At 43.1% G+C, this 15150-nt stretch overlaps 1 protein-coding gene across 1 annotated transcript in view; it reads left to right on the plus strand.

Moving 5' to 3' along the window:
• Window positions 1–171: 171 nt before the first annotated feature.
• Window positions 172–15150, plus strand: part of cacnb2b (calcium channel, voltage-dependent, beta 2b) — a 28584-nt gene continuing 13605 nt past the window's right edge. The window contains exons 1-7 of the mRNA XM_079453734.1: window positions 172–553; window positions 12402–12479; window positions 13935–14057; window positions 14136–14275; window positions 14548–14609; window positions 14800–14822; window positions 14930–15010. Coding sequence (XP_079309860.1) covers window positions 536–553; window positions 12402–12479; window positions 13935–14057; window positions 14136–14275; window positions 14548–14609; window positions 14800–14822; window positions 14930–15010 — 525 coding nt within the window. The 5' untranslated portion in view covers window positions 172–535. The remainder of the gene's footprint in view (window positions 554–12401; window positions 12480–13934; window positions 14058–14135; window positions 14276–14547; window positions 14610–14799; window positions 14823–14929; window positions 15011–15150) is intronic.

Here is a 15150-nt window from a genome sequence, read left to right on the forward strand (position 1 = left end):
TTAAATATGATTGAAAAGTTAATATAAAATATAAATTGTTTAATTATAACCGAACCCAGGCGAGTCGGTAAAATAAATATGAGTGAATTCGTGTGTATTCGAATACACCGCTTGGAAATCACGCAGGTTGTGGAGCAAGCAACAGATGCCACGCTATGGAATAAGCCCTTCAGACTGAGGCAGGAGGAGGAGGAGGAGGAGGAGGGCGAGGCGGGGGGTGGCAAACTCCCCTCAGTGTGAAAAGCCGCTCACAGTCCTCATGCATCCGCTCACGAACAGACTTTCAGTCCCCATCATTTGCACTTTCAACTGGATAACAGTAACCGACGCTCGCGAAATGACGGATTTTACTCCGCACTTTAAAACGGGTTTAGGGTTCATCTGAAAAGTTTGCTGCCTATCCTGGGACGGAGCAGATAACAGGGGATAGTGCACGAATATTTCTCAGGTCAATCTCTGCTGTGAGACCATACAATTGAGCACTATTCAAAAGCTTTAATCGTGGAGAAACGAAAAGGAAAACGAACAAGCGGGCATGCCACCCAAGAAAAAGGTAACACGTCTCGGTTATATATAAATATATATGTTGATATGTGTGTGTGTGTGTGTGTGTGTGTGTGTTTGTGAGATGAGGTGGACATGCGAGGGAGTGAGTGTCATTCGAGAAGAATGCCATCTGTTGCTTTCTGCTGTAATCCATGTGAGCTCGAGCAGCCATGCATCAGTGCTTTTATATACAAAACTGTGTTTGCACCAGTGCTGGCGTATAGGGATGCGTTGAACCCTTACATGATATTCTGTCAAAAATTGAATGGGATTATATAGAAATGTAACCTTCTTGTGACTTGTTGCATGATTATTGCATTGCTGGAAATGATGGAATTGTGATTATGTACATAATCCTTTTTCAGTTGTCAGGATTACAAAACTAAATTTCTTAGATCATCTCTAAATAAAGAACTGGTGTTGTATTTGAAGCATAAGCACGCATGGCTTGCAATTGGGGCATTCAAGTGTTGTTTTCTAGTAAAAATGTCTAAAACATGATACGTTTGAAGCAAAATGTAGAGAGACTTTTCAGAGAACAAACAAATAAATATCACACTCAAGTTGCAAACACGAGAATGGGATGTTGGGTGGTTGATGTCACAACCAGGTTTCTTACTGCAGCCATAGTTTTAGCATTGTATGAAACAGAATGTTGGATGACCTGCATGTTGTGCTAGTAGTATGCTGGTGAGCTTGGCTATATCTGCACCAAACTAGCGCTAACCATCATAAACCAGTCTAAACCAGCATGATGCTCAAAGCTGGTCTGTCGAGTAGGAAATACGTTCTTTGTCATCTTAATACTCAGAATTCTGCTCATGGGTACCACACCAGCAGCGAAATCTAGCATTTTATCACGTAGGCCTACACAGTCTTGGTTAAATAAATTGACAGGTGGTGGTATGGCATCCAAGGGAATACTTGTTCTTGTTTCGCACCTGCAGGTCAGTGTGAATGTGTGAAACTGTCTCTATCTGTTGTGTTATCCGTTGACCAGGGGGAGTTTGCATTTGTCTCTCTCTCCAAATCCTGGATTGACGCATGCCATCTTAATCTCCTTACAGAGAAGCAATCATGACCAGGAGCAGCAGTGAGAAAGAGAAATGTGCTTTGCAAGGGTGTAGCTTACCCTAACGTTTCATTTTTCATAACATGCTCTAGTTGCAGGTGAGACAAGCATGCATCTGTATGACAGTCAGAGCTGGGTAGATTACTTTGGAATCGTATTTAGTTATTGATTACAAACTACATGAGACAATTTGGAGTCAGTAACGTGGTCCCTTAGATTACACGTTTTTGTAACGTAATCGTACTACTATTTGTTTACAGTTATTTTACATCTGTTCTATCTTTACCTGGTGTGTACATGAAGTACTACAAGTTAGTCAAACGGTTTTATGCTGAATGACTGCAATACAACATTAAATATAGGTACAATAAAAATGGTTAAAGAATAGAAAAAAGGCCTTGCAGCTCATTTGAGAAGTATTAGCAGTGATAGCGGCAAGTAAACAGTCACTTTTGTTGCAGCTTGAGATGTTAAATACAGAAGAACAAATTCTCAATTGCTGAGTTTTTTTTACCCGAGGGAGGGGTTCAAACAGACCAATCACAGCGCTTGCGGTCCGTGTTGAGTTGATGCGTTGTTACATTTTCAGGCTGTGGAGTAGGGTACGCGGCTCTGTGCAGGCTAGTACCTACGCCCTATTGGCCCAACCGGACTTGGTTCTCGGAGCTAATGCTTCTGATAACCCCCTAGCCGATTCCCCTGATAGAGGATCTCTTTCTACTGATACAAGGAGGTTTACAAGTACGCCCACCTTACTTGCGTATAGTAGGTCGCAGGTCTGTGTGAGCATTCGCTTTTAGAAAGAATGCATCTTTTGTTCCGACAATTAAATTTTTGCAATTTTACGTGTCTAATACATGCATGGGCAACTTATAAGACACCAAAGTCACAGAAAAACATGCATCAGCACCATATCTGTCACTGTTACTGACTGTTTGGGTATGCGAACATGAACATAGTACATCGATGCACATAGTTTGTTGTCGGAGGCTAGTGCACTACATGGGAAAATAACCACCACTCTTTAATGTAGATTTATGGTGGCTTTTTTATTTATCTTTTTCACAATAACAGTCTTTGCGCAACAGTTACATAGTACTTAAATCTGTAACGTCTCGGTTACGTATGTAACCACGTTGTGTCGAACCGACAGATGGGGTTCGCCCTTGAGAACCGATCATCTTCTGACTATTTTGAAAAGGCCAATGAAATTGGCGAATGAAATTTGCATGCTTATTCATTCACCTTTTGTGCTGAGGAGCCTGAGAGCATCTCTTGACTGCTGCAGCGGACGGCTATTGTTGTGGCATGAAGGACACAACGTCTCGTTCCCTTCATCAGGGACCGAGACGTTCCCTTTCTGTCGGTCTCTCGACGTTGTGTCGAACCGACAGATGGGGTTCCTATTGAAAACGCCACAGCATTATGCCGCTTCACAATCTATCGCGCAACGACGTTGACCGGCCTAGGCGAGTCAGACGTAAGCGCTGTCGCGAGATTGTAACCTTCCAGTAGGTAGGCAGGGGTCCCAGAGCTTTAGAAAAGATGGGTAGCCCCTGCCCTCGGCCATCTCAGACGGCTCCATTGGCGAGAGCCGTCCGGTACCGTAGGACCCCTGGGTAAGCGCTATTCCCTCAATGGGGAGGTGCGCTACGGAGACCACTTCCCACCCTTGGGGGGAATACAGTGGAAACATCAACATGGTCTTACCGGCAGGGAAGAGCTCATGGGAGGTATGTGCGGGATGCCGCAAGGTGGATGTCCACCTGGGGAAGGTCAAGGGTTCCAGGAGGGGAACTAACTCATGACGGAATCTCAGACGGAGCCACCCTGGGGGGGTTACTACGTCTGGAGCACTGAGGTCGGTTAGAGCTACATGAGGGTAACTCAGCTTGGGCCCACCAAAGGTGGCAGGCTGCTCCGCTCAGCCCGCTGCCTTGAGTGCTTAGTGATGGATGGACTGCCTATTCCTCGCCCGAGGGGAAACAAGGGAGGCAGATGATAGCGCACTGACCCACCTAAAGAGGGGGATGGCGCTCTTCACAGGCGTACGCCCTACCGGCCGCCGGTCTCACCTGGTGTTACCCTGTAAGACTCGAGCTGACACCGGTTCCACGCGGAGGTTGTAGAACCTCGCGAAGGTGTTGGGCGTAGCCCAACCCGCAGCTCTGCAAATGTCTGCCAGAGAGACGCTCTGAGCCAGTGCCCACGAGGAGGCAACACCCCTAGTGGAGTGTGCCCTCACTGCCAGCGGGCACGGGCAGTCCTGAGATCGGTATGCCGTCGTGACGGCGTCCACGATCCAGTGCGCCAGTCTCTGTTTGGACAGCCCTCCCCTTCTGCTGACCTCCGAAACAAACAAAGAGCTGCTCAGAGCTTCTGAAGCTCTGCGTGCGGTCCACGTAGAGGCGCAAGGTGTGTACTGGACACAATGGATGGGGTTGGGTCTTCCTCCCCGGTGGGGAGCGCCTGCAAGTTCACCACCTGGTCTCCGAAGGTCTCAGGATCACGTGAGAATCACCGGGCCCGAAATTTAAGCAATCCGTTGACACAGAAAATGATTGTAGATCCCCCACCCTCTTGATGGATGCGAACGCCACCAGGAGAGCCATCTTCATCGTAAGATGAGAAAGAGCGGTCTCTCCAAGGGGCTCGAAGGGAGGCCTGTAAAGGCCCTCCAGGACCACATTGAGGTCCCAAGAGGGTACAGAGCACGGACGAGGTGGGTTAAGCCTCCTCGCGCCCCTGAGGAACCTGATGATCAGGTCATGCTGCCCTAGAGGTTTTCCCGCAACTGGCTCGTGATGAGCGGCGATAGCGGCTACATACACTTTCAGTGTGGAAGGGGAGAGATTACTCTCCAACCTCTCCTGCAGGAAGGACAGTACATGCCTGACCGAGCAATTCCGTGGGGCTTCTCTGCGAGAAGAACACCAAGACTAGAAGAGGCGCCACTTAAAGGCGTACAGCCGCCTTGTGGCAGGTGCCCTAGCCTGAGTGATGGTCTCCACCACCGCGGGGGGAAGACCACTCAGGATCTCCTCCCATCCAGGAGCCAGACGTGGAGTTTCCAGAGGTCTGGTCTCGGGTGCCACAACGTGCTCTTCCCCTGCGAGAGAAGGTCCTTCGTCAGGGGAATTGGCCAGGGGGGAGTTGTCGTCAGAAGCATTATCTCTGAGAACCAAGTCCGGTTGGGCCAGTAAGGCACAACTAGTATCACTTGATGCTCCTCTTCCCTGATCTTGCACAGGAAAATGGGGGGGAAGGCGTACTTCCGCTTGTCCTTTGGCATCTGTACCGAGGGAGCCCTCGGACAGTGAGTACCATAGCGGGCAATGGGTGTTGTCCAGGGAGGCAAACAGGTCCACCTGTGCCCGCCCGAACTGCACCCAAATAAGCTGGTCTCCACGGGGCGTCGACTGACGAGAGAGCGCGTCGGCTGTCTGGTTCAGGCTGCCCGGTATGTAAGTGGCATGCAGAGACTTCGTCACCTGCTGACTCCACAAGAGGAGGCGTCGGGCAAATTGCGTTAACTGCCGTGAGCGAATGCCACCCTGATGGTTGATATACGTTATGGCAGTTGTGCTGTCTGATCGGAACAGTACGTGCTGACCCTGCACAAGGGACCGTAGTCCCTTCAGTGCAAGCAGAACAGCGGCCCGACACTGCGTGCCCTTTGCACACCGCACCCCAACCCTGTAGGGAGGCGTCGGCCGTTACCACGACGCGCCTCGGGACCTGCCCCAGGGGGACGCCAGTCCGTAAGAACGTCACTGATGACCACGGGGTTAGGATACGACGGCAGAGAGGCATAATGACGATCCGCCTCCTGCCTGTGTGCCACGCTCTCCAGGGAACTCGTCTCTGTAGCCAGTGCTGAAGCGGTCTCATGTGCATCAACCCGAGGGGAATTACCCCACCAGAGGACGCCATGTGTCCCAGGAGCCTCTGAAAAACTGTTTCAGGGGGACCGCTGGTTGCCGCCTGAAGAGGTTCAGGCAGTTCAGCACTGACTGTGCGCGTTCTGCAGTGAGCCGCGCCGTCATGGAGACAGAGTCGAGTTCCATACCGAGAAAAAAGGAGCTCTGCGCGGGGGAGAGCTGGCTCTTTTCTCGGTTGACCCGTAACCCCAACCGGTCTAGGTGCTGGAGCACCACATCCCTGTGTGTACACAACAGATCTCGCGAGTTCGCCAAGATAAGCCAGTCGTCGAGATAGTTGAGTACCCGCACACCTCTCTCCCTGACGGCTTCCACGACCTTCGAAAAGGCCCGTGGGGACAGGGACAGACCGAATGGGAGGACCCTGTACTGAGCGAACCGTAGGAACGGTCAGTGACGAGGGAGAATTAGACATGAAAGTACGCGTCCTTCAGGTCGATGGCCACGAACCAATCCTGACACCTGACGGATGTCAAGATGCGCCTCTGCGTGAGCATCCTGAACAGCAGCTTTTGAAGGTGCTTTTACAGGGTACGCAGATCCAGAATGGGGCGCAACCCTCCACCTTTCTTGGGGACGATGAAGTACGGGCTGTAAAACCTGCTGGACATCTCGGCTGAGGGGACGGGCTCGATCGCTCCCTTCACCAGAAGGGTGGCCACCTCCTGCCATAGCACGGGAGCATCCTCGCCTCTGACTGAGGTGAAGAGGATGCCCTGAAACTTGGGCGGAGGTCTGGATTGGATCGAGTAGCCGAGACGGATCGTATTCTCCAGCCACCTTGACGGTCTCGTGAGTGCTAACCAGGCACTCAAAGACTGCGACAGGGGCACTAGAGGAACGATTTGCTTCACAGACCCCGTGGAGGGTGGTTCGCTGGCTAGCGGTGCCGGCCCTACCTCGGGGGTGGGCTTGCTCCGCTGACTTACCTGCGTGGCGGAAAAAAACTGCCAAGTTTTTTGTCAACAGTTATTATGTTAAAAGAAATCAAATGATCAGGGCAATTATAGTTTGGAAGGCCCTGTCTTTGTACAGTAAACTTTTTGTCTCATTATACACTATACACTTATTATACACTGTTGTACGGACAACGGCTTTGGCAGCTGAACCATCATGGCAACTAAGTGGCTCCCCAGAACTGACTTAGTATTCTGGTGGTTTACTTATTTTTAAGACATAGATTTCTGTAAGTGATAATAATGAACATTTGTTGTTATTTTCCTCTTTTAAGCCATCCAAGACATTCTTCTTCTGTAGAGCAGTAAAGATTTTTAAAATGATAAAAAAGGGTTTTCTTTTTGCAAATCTTTTTTTATTGCATTTCCATTAAAAGGGAAGTTCACCCAAAAATCTACTTTGTGTGATTTTTCCTCACCCACATGACGTTAAACATGTTTAGAGAATTTCCGGTGTCTTCGGAGCACAAATAAAGATATCAAGGTGACATCCGAAAGATTTCCAAGCCTCCTCATGTACATCATGGTGTCAGTTTTTGCCAAGATCCAGAAAAGTACTAAAGACATTGTTAAATTGGTCCATTGTAAGATATGCTGCTATTTCTAGATGAAAACAGAATTTTCTGGACAATTACAGTTTAAAAAAACATCACAGCCTATATAGAGTGTTTTCTTAGCAGTGTACAAACAGTAACATTTGGCACAGTCATGAATACAGAATGGATGAGCACCTGGGCGACCTTCCAGAACTCATTTAGCAGCAGTCAGGAAATCTTCATAATTAGATTAGGAGCCATTTTCAAATAAGAAAGTGCGGTGCTCCTCCCTCCACATATTTTGTCTGCATATATGTTTTGTGAGCAGTCCATTACAGAAACATATTCAAGAACGCTTGTTGCTAAAACTGAACATTGCTTCAAAGGAAATTGATTTGCCAGTTTAGAAGTAAAAGGTGCTGACTAAATGGATCAGACCCAATTCTTATGACGTTCCTTGTTGAGCAGCAGGAGTTTCACTGGTTGCAATAGACGGATGTTGGAGTACTGCCCAGTGCTCAAACCATAATAGCATCATACCAAAAATACACCAGTTTAAAAATGTAGTTGTGTCTATTAGTCACACACAAAAAGTGTTTTAACAGCCTCAACCATTACAATAAAATGCACAATTAAAATCGCTCATTGTTATGAATTAATGTTTATAAATCATATGGTCACTCCTATTTGTCATTACAGGAGAACGGTTAATTAACACACTTTTTTTTAGAAAAGGAAATGTATGAAGTCACACACCTCATAGAAGATTTATTGCTTAGCCAGCACATTTCTTTTTCTCCAGGTTTCTATAGTAACGTCTGTTTGTCTATATTTCTCAGCTCTCATATTCATGCATAACCATTTACTAATTTATCATCATCTATTTTCAGCACTTATACTGAATTGCTGAATCTGCTCTACTGACGCACAGGACTGCCGAGCGGGAATGTTTAAATAAATCTACACCTGCAGTGTTTATTATCTCCTTATGTCTGTCCTGCAAAAAGTGCAGCAATTACAACCGTTCAGATGGCAGATGCAAAACACTCCGTAATGCTTTTCTTCTGTTTTAATGGTTTTATCCCAGAACTGGTGTTTTGGAGAGTTTCCGTTCATATTTATTTTCTATAAACAAAGTCAGATTTGTTCTTAGATTTTTTGGCCAGCTGACAGTTTTCTTGCGGCTTGGGAATTGGTTTTGGACTGGCAAGTCAATCTAACAAGCTCAGTTCACATCACTGAACCTCTTGTCACAAAGACAAACTGTACATTTGTTTCCTTGAACAATTGTTTCATACGATTCCAGTACCTCAAAAAGAAGAAATGAGCACAGGATGCCTGTTTATTCCCACAGAAATTCCCTTTTTGTCTCAGATGTCATAAATCTTCATGCATTGGGTGCAAAAGTGAACAATTTGCTTCTGTTTTTATCTTTTGAATACAATAGATGAATGCATGAATTTAAATGTTCACTTTTGTTCACAAACTTGTAACTTTGTATTAGCACCTATTGTACTATTGCTCTTTGTATGACTCCCCGAACTCTTTGTAAGTCGCTTTGGATAAAAGCGTCTGCTAAATGACTAAATGTAAATGCATGGTAACGTTTATGTTTTTTAAAATAATACAGAATAATATATCAGAACTTTTTGGTTTTGCATTTTTCAAAATCCTAAAATGTACACTTTATTTCAGTGTTGAAATAAGGTCAGCATTGTTGTCAATCAATCTCAATCCGCGTGATATTTCTCCCCAAAACAGTTAAGTGAAAACCCCACCCCTTGAACCCCTTGTGTGGTCCAGGTTTGATTCATTGCATATGAACATACATAAAAATGAGAGAAATACAACATTGGACATAAATTACATCAGTACAGAATTAATAACGGAAGTACTACATTCAAAAATGGTTATCAAAATCAGCCAGAGGAATAAGGGGCCGTGTTTTGCGCTTAACTGGTTTGGGGGGAAATCACGCAATCTCAATCTCTGCTAAACATTTGAGCATTTTAGTAGGGTAGGGAATCGAAAATCAATTCCAATTATGGAATTAGAATCGAAAGAATAGGAATCGGTTCGGAAAACTAAATTAATAGGAATTGGATACTTGAGATTACAATTTTAATTCTTCTTATATATATATATATATATATACACAAAATATGGTCCTGGTCATACCATTTCTAGGGTTTCCAAAGAATGGTGTGAAAAGGGAAAAACATCCAGTATGCGGCAGTCCTGTGGGCGAAAATGCCTTGTTGATGCTAGAGGTCAGAGGAGAATGGGCCGACTGATTCAAGCTGATAGAAGAGCAACTTTGACTGAAATATCCACTTGTTACAACAGAGGTATGCAGCAAAGCATTTGTGAAGCCACAACAAGCACAACCTTGAGGCGAATGGGCTACAACAGCAGAAGACCCCACCGGGTACCACTCATCTCCACTACAAATAGGAAAAAGAGGCTACAATTTGCACGAGCGCACCAAAATTGGACAGTAGAAGACTGGAAAAATGTTGCCTGGTCTGATGAGTCTCGATTTCTGTTGAGACATTCAGATGGTAAAGTCAGAATTTGGCGTAAACAGCATGAGAACACGGATCCATCATGCCTTGTTACCACTGTGCAGGCTGGTGGTGGTGGTGGTGTAATGGTGTGGGGGATGTTTTCTTGGCACACTGTAGGCCCCTTAGTGCCAATCGGCCATCGTTTAAATGCCACGGCCTACCTGAGCATTGTTTCTGACCATGTCCATCCCTTTATGACCACCATGTACCCATCCTCTGATGGCTACTTCCAGCAGGATAATGGACCATGTCACAAAGCTCGATTCATTTCAAATTGGTTTCTTGAACATGACAATGAGTTTACTGTACTAAAATGGCCCCACAGTCACCAGATCTCAACCCAATAGAGCATCTTTGGGATGTGGTGGAACAGGAGCTTCGTGCCCTGGATGTGCATCCCACAAATCTCCATCAACTGCAAGATACTATCCTATCAATATGGGCCAACATTTCTAAAGAATGCTGTCAGCACCTTGTTGAATCAATGCCACGTAGAATTAAGGCAGTTCTGAAGGCCAAAGGGGGTCAAACACAGTATGAGTGTGGTGTTCCTAATAATCCTTTAGGTGAGTGTATATACACATAAATACATAGATTTTTAGCAAACAAGTAAATAAGCATGCTTAATGACCGTACAGTTTGATATCTTAATGTTTTACTTCAACTGTGGAATAGAAACTGGGAATCGATAAGAATCGAAATCGATAAGCAGAATCGAAATCGATAAAATTAAAACGATTGCCCACCCAACATTTTAGTGACCGTGTCGTTGTTTAAAAATTCAGCAGCGTTTTGTTCTGCTCTCTCCGTGACATTGACTTGCAGGAGAGACGGCGCTGAGTGAACAGATGTCTGTGGCAGACATGAGTAAACAAAAAGCACCTCTAGTCTACATGACTGTGCCTATGGGAAAAGCACTTGTCCCTCCAAATTATTTTCTTTTTTTATTTTCTGTTGTTTTCTACCACATATTTTTTCTAAATAGCCTCATGTTTTATTGTTATTTATTAAGAATATTATTTTTATCAAGTATATTGAGGCTAAGATCACGTCACATGTTTGTTATTAAATGTTTTTTATATAATACAGTTACATAATTTACAGCCTCAACAGAGTGCTTTTTCAGTGCTGTAATGTATCTAGTCATCTTTTTGTTAATATCGTTTTTGTTTGAAGCTATGATTTCATGTTTTCCACCCCTAGCTTACCAGACTAGCTAACACTAACATATTGAACAAGTTAGTTCAGGCTGGTCTAGCTAGTGGACCAAATACGGCCATGCTGCTCATCAACAAAAATGCAACCAGCACTTCTTGCAGGTTAAGATTATTAAGCAGCATCAAACATAACAAATACAGTGATTTCTACAAGGGTTTCAGACTCAAGACTATTTCAAACTTAAATCACTTTAATGATGCTGGACTTTGTAAATAATGGACTATAATGAAATAAATCATTTTTATGTTGCTGGACTGTGTACCAGCAGTCTCTCTTATAGGGCACATCACTCTCAGTGTGTGAGTCTTTGGGAGATTATGTCAGTAAAGAGGGTAACATTAAACAAGGCATTAAACCATCATGACTTCTGCAATGACAAGGTGAACATTTTTGATTCAAGTTATAAAATCCTAAACTGGAAGTAAGCCAGGAGTTGACTTAAAGAACAAAAAGAAAATTTTGAGAAGAATGTAAGAACGAGCATTTAGATAGATTGTTAAAGGCATAGTTAACCCAAAAAGGAACAATTTAATTTACTCAGCCTCTTGTCATTTTACACCTGCATGACTTTCTTTCTTCTGCAGAACACAAAATAAGATATTTCTATTTCGAAGAATGTTGGTAATCGAACAGCAATGGTACCCATTCATGTCTACGGACACAAAACCAATGCAAGTTTCACCACATTCTTTAAAACATATCTTCTTTTGTGTTCTGCAGAGGAAAGAAAGTCATACAGGTTTGAACTGAAGAGAGGGTGAGTAAAAAAAAACTTCAGCTAAACGTCTCTTCTGTGTTCAGGTGACGCAACTGGAAACTGTAAACCCTCTGTAAGGTTAGACTGTCTTAGACCATTTTTTTTGCTTTAAATAAAGACTTTTTAAAGACTAATTTTAAAGACCAAGTCCTAACCTTCAGGCCCGGTTTCATAGACAAGGCTTAGCCTAAACCTAAGCCAGGACTATGTCTTAGTTAATTTAGGCTATTCATGTCGCTTTTATTAAAATGCCGTAGAAAACAACATTAGTGATCTTGAAACAAAACAGTGGCACTCACATATTTAAAGATATGTCAGGGCAAGATATTTTCAGTTAAGACAGCTCAAAATTCATTTTAGTCCGGGACTAGTCTTAAGCCTTGACTTCGGAATCTGGGTTCAAAGTCTGTGTGCTTTGAAGGCTGCTTACGACATAATGGATATTGACTGTAGTTTAAAAGGTTGGTCACAGCTTTCCTAAAGCATTGTTGTTAAAAAATCTTTAGTTTAAAGATTTATTACTTTTGACATTAGTGAGAAACTCCATATGACTTTGATCAGTACCCTTTGTGAGTAGTTATTAAAACGATATGTGATTCTGAGAGAGAGAGAGAGAGAGAGAGAGAGAGAGAGTTTGTCATCATTTATGACTTTGATGGTGCTGCTAGAAAATTGGAGAGATTTCTACATCACCATCACATAATGATGTCACACGAAGACACACATAGCACTTTCCATTCCAACTTAACTTCACTTCCTGTGTAAAGAATATGTGAGATATAATAATGCTTGTTTCTGACTGTCGTAGGGTTCGGCGGACCGTCAGGACTCAGGGGCCACTGAGGAAAAGGAGAAGAATGCTCAAGTTCAGCTGGAGAAGGCCAAGGTAGATTGTAACTCCATAATTGTCACCATCGGCCACAGGCACTGAAGTAAATCAGCTTTGTAGATGGGGCTGTAAATTTCGTAAGGCTCTTTTTTTCTCCGTCAAAGTAACAAGGTAGCTGTGTCAAGAAGCTAATTACCGAATGTCCTGGCGGAAGACAACACATCAGTATTAAATCTTGTACTCTTGTACAGTGTTAAATCAGTGACCCAAATGGAACAGAGAAACGATAGCTTTTTATTCAGACCCCTGTGAAAAAGCTTGGTGTTTCTTCATCGGAGTCCAGTTTGATTAGCTTCTCTTGCATTGCTTTAAAAAGGAAATGAAGCTCGCCGCCCGTGCCCATGAGCTCCCTAAGGTCTTTTATAATTATGGTGCTAAGTAGACGGCATCACATTCTGGTTCAGCCAGACATTTCCCACAGAGCATTGCCTTCCAAAACCAGCAGCTAGACACTCGATGTGCTGACGTTTGACTATTTCAAATTAAATACCACATCATAATGCAACAAATGACCACATTTATTATAAAATGGTTCTTGTATTATGGCTGGGAGAGGATTTTTTAATATTGACTGCAGTGAATTAAAAAAGTTTTTTGCCTTTTTAAGGATTTTTTTCATTATGTGATATTGCACGGAGATCACTGGTTCTCAAGTTCAGTTGGTATTTTGCAAGGTTTATAAAAAACGTTAAGTCTGGATTTTAAAGCTTCCTAAACAAAACACGATGTCAGTAGAATAGAATGTAACCCACATAAAAAGAAGACAGAATGCATTTTCGCTCCATTTAATCCGTCTTTATACATTGTAGATGTTATCTGGCTATGCAGATACACACATTTCACAATGCAGACTCATGTCTTCAGTTTCATCAATGTGTTCGGGCCTTGTATAGACTGTAATACCCTTTATTGGGCTGACATGCAGTCTTTTGGGAATTAATTCATGCATTTCAATCGGTTTGAAGGTAAAGGAATGATAGTTATTAATAGTACTCGCCAGGGGCAATGCAGCCCACGTGCTGTTGCTCATATGCTGAACTCGGCAGTGTTTCTGTCCCTCCCGAATCACATACACCCATTTATACACAGCCACAAAACAATTGCACAATTCCTTTAACCATACATGGAAAATTGACCGAAATGGATGACAGTGCTAATATTTGTCCCAAAAACTAAATGAGATTTTTGTTTGAAGTAAAGTATATACTATGAAACTAATTCTTCAACTTTTTAACATCCCATTCCAATAGGAAATACAGTATGTTAACCAAAAAATGAAAACCCATAAATTAATCATATTTTTTGTGGATGTATTCATATCTCTATTTAGTGTGTTCTTACCTGAGACATGCAGTTTACAAAAAAATGTGTTGCTGATCTTTCGCATTCAACGTGTTTGTGTCTTCAGAGTATAAATTGATTTAATCTCCTGTTTTCGTTGTGCTTATACAGTTTAAGCCTGTTGCCTTTGCCGTACGAACAAATTTCACCTACACTCCCGCAGATGACGATAACATCCCCATACATGGTCACGGAGTTTTCTTTGAGGCTAAAGACTTCCTACATATCAAAGAGGTGAGATGTGTTGCTTCTGTAAATCAATAAGGTATTGTGTTGTTTTTAAGCGTTAACATTGTATTGCTATTTGTACAGAAATTTAATAATGACTGGTGGATCGGGAGACCTGTGAAGGAAGGAGGAGAGGTTGGTTTTATCCCTAGCCCGGTGAACCTCGAGACCATTCTGATCAGAAGGGAGATGCAGGCCAGAAAAGCCGCCAAAGCATTAGCCAAGTACACAGCTTATTAATTTATCATGCATTATGACTGTAGTTATTTTTGTGTGAATGAATTCGCAATTTAAATGTAAAGAGCTGCGATCTGTAGTCATTTGTATTTAAAGCTTTCCTGTAGCTCAGTGGCACTAGCAATGCCAAGGTTGTGGGTTTGATCCCAGGGCATTGCACATACTTAGAAACAAATGTGTAGTATAATGCAATGTAAGTCGCTTTGGACAAAAGCATCTGCCAAATGCGTAAATGTGAAAGGTTTGTCTTTTTTTCCAGTAAAGCGGCTAATGCCACCAAAGATGATCTGAATTCAAAGAAAGCGGCTCCACCACCAACAGGTGTGTTGATGTAACCTGATTTATTTATTTATCATCACACAAATGATGACTTAATAACTATTCATCACTGCATTACCAAATAAGTTTCTCTTAAAATCAATCATAGATTTAGTGACTTATAAAATAAAAATTAAATTGCTGTCATTTTATTTGATAACATTTGGTTTTCTTTTGAAACCTTAACCTTCAGTTCAGCAAGTGAAAAAGAAATCGGTAAGCCAATAAACAAACATTCATGTTGAAATATCATATTTATAGATTGTCTTTAGATGTAATGTTATCATATAAACATGTTTATTGATGTTTGTTGATTATTACAGGGAGAGCAGTTGTCTGCATATGATGTTGTGCCTTCCATGCGTCCTGTGGTGCTCATGGGGCCTTCACTTAAGGGCTATGAGGTGTGGGCCATTTACTAGATTGATAGACAAATTGATACACTTCACCTTTAAAAGCAAAAAAGACAACGATTTCAGATTCTAATTTGTGTGTAATACAGAGAAACTGTGGTTTATGTTTGTTTACGGGCACTTTTGCTGTA

The sequence above is a fragment of the Barbatula barbatula genome (assembly GCF_947034865.1).
Source record: "Barbatula barbatula genome assembly, chromosome: 3".
Lineage (NCBI taxonomy): Eukaryota > Metazoa > Chordata > Actinopteri > Cypriniformes > Nemacheilidae > Barbatula > Barbatula barbatula.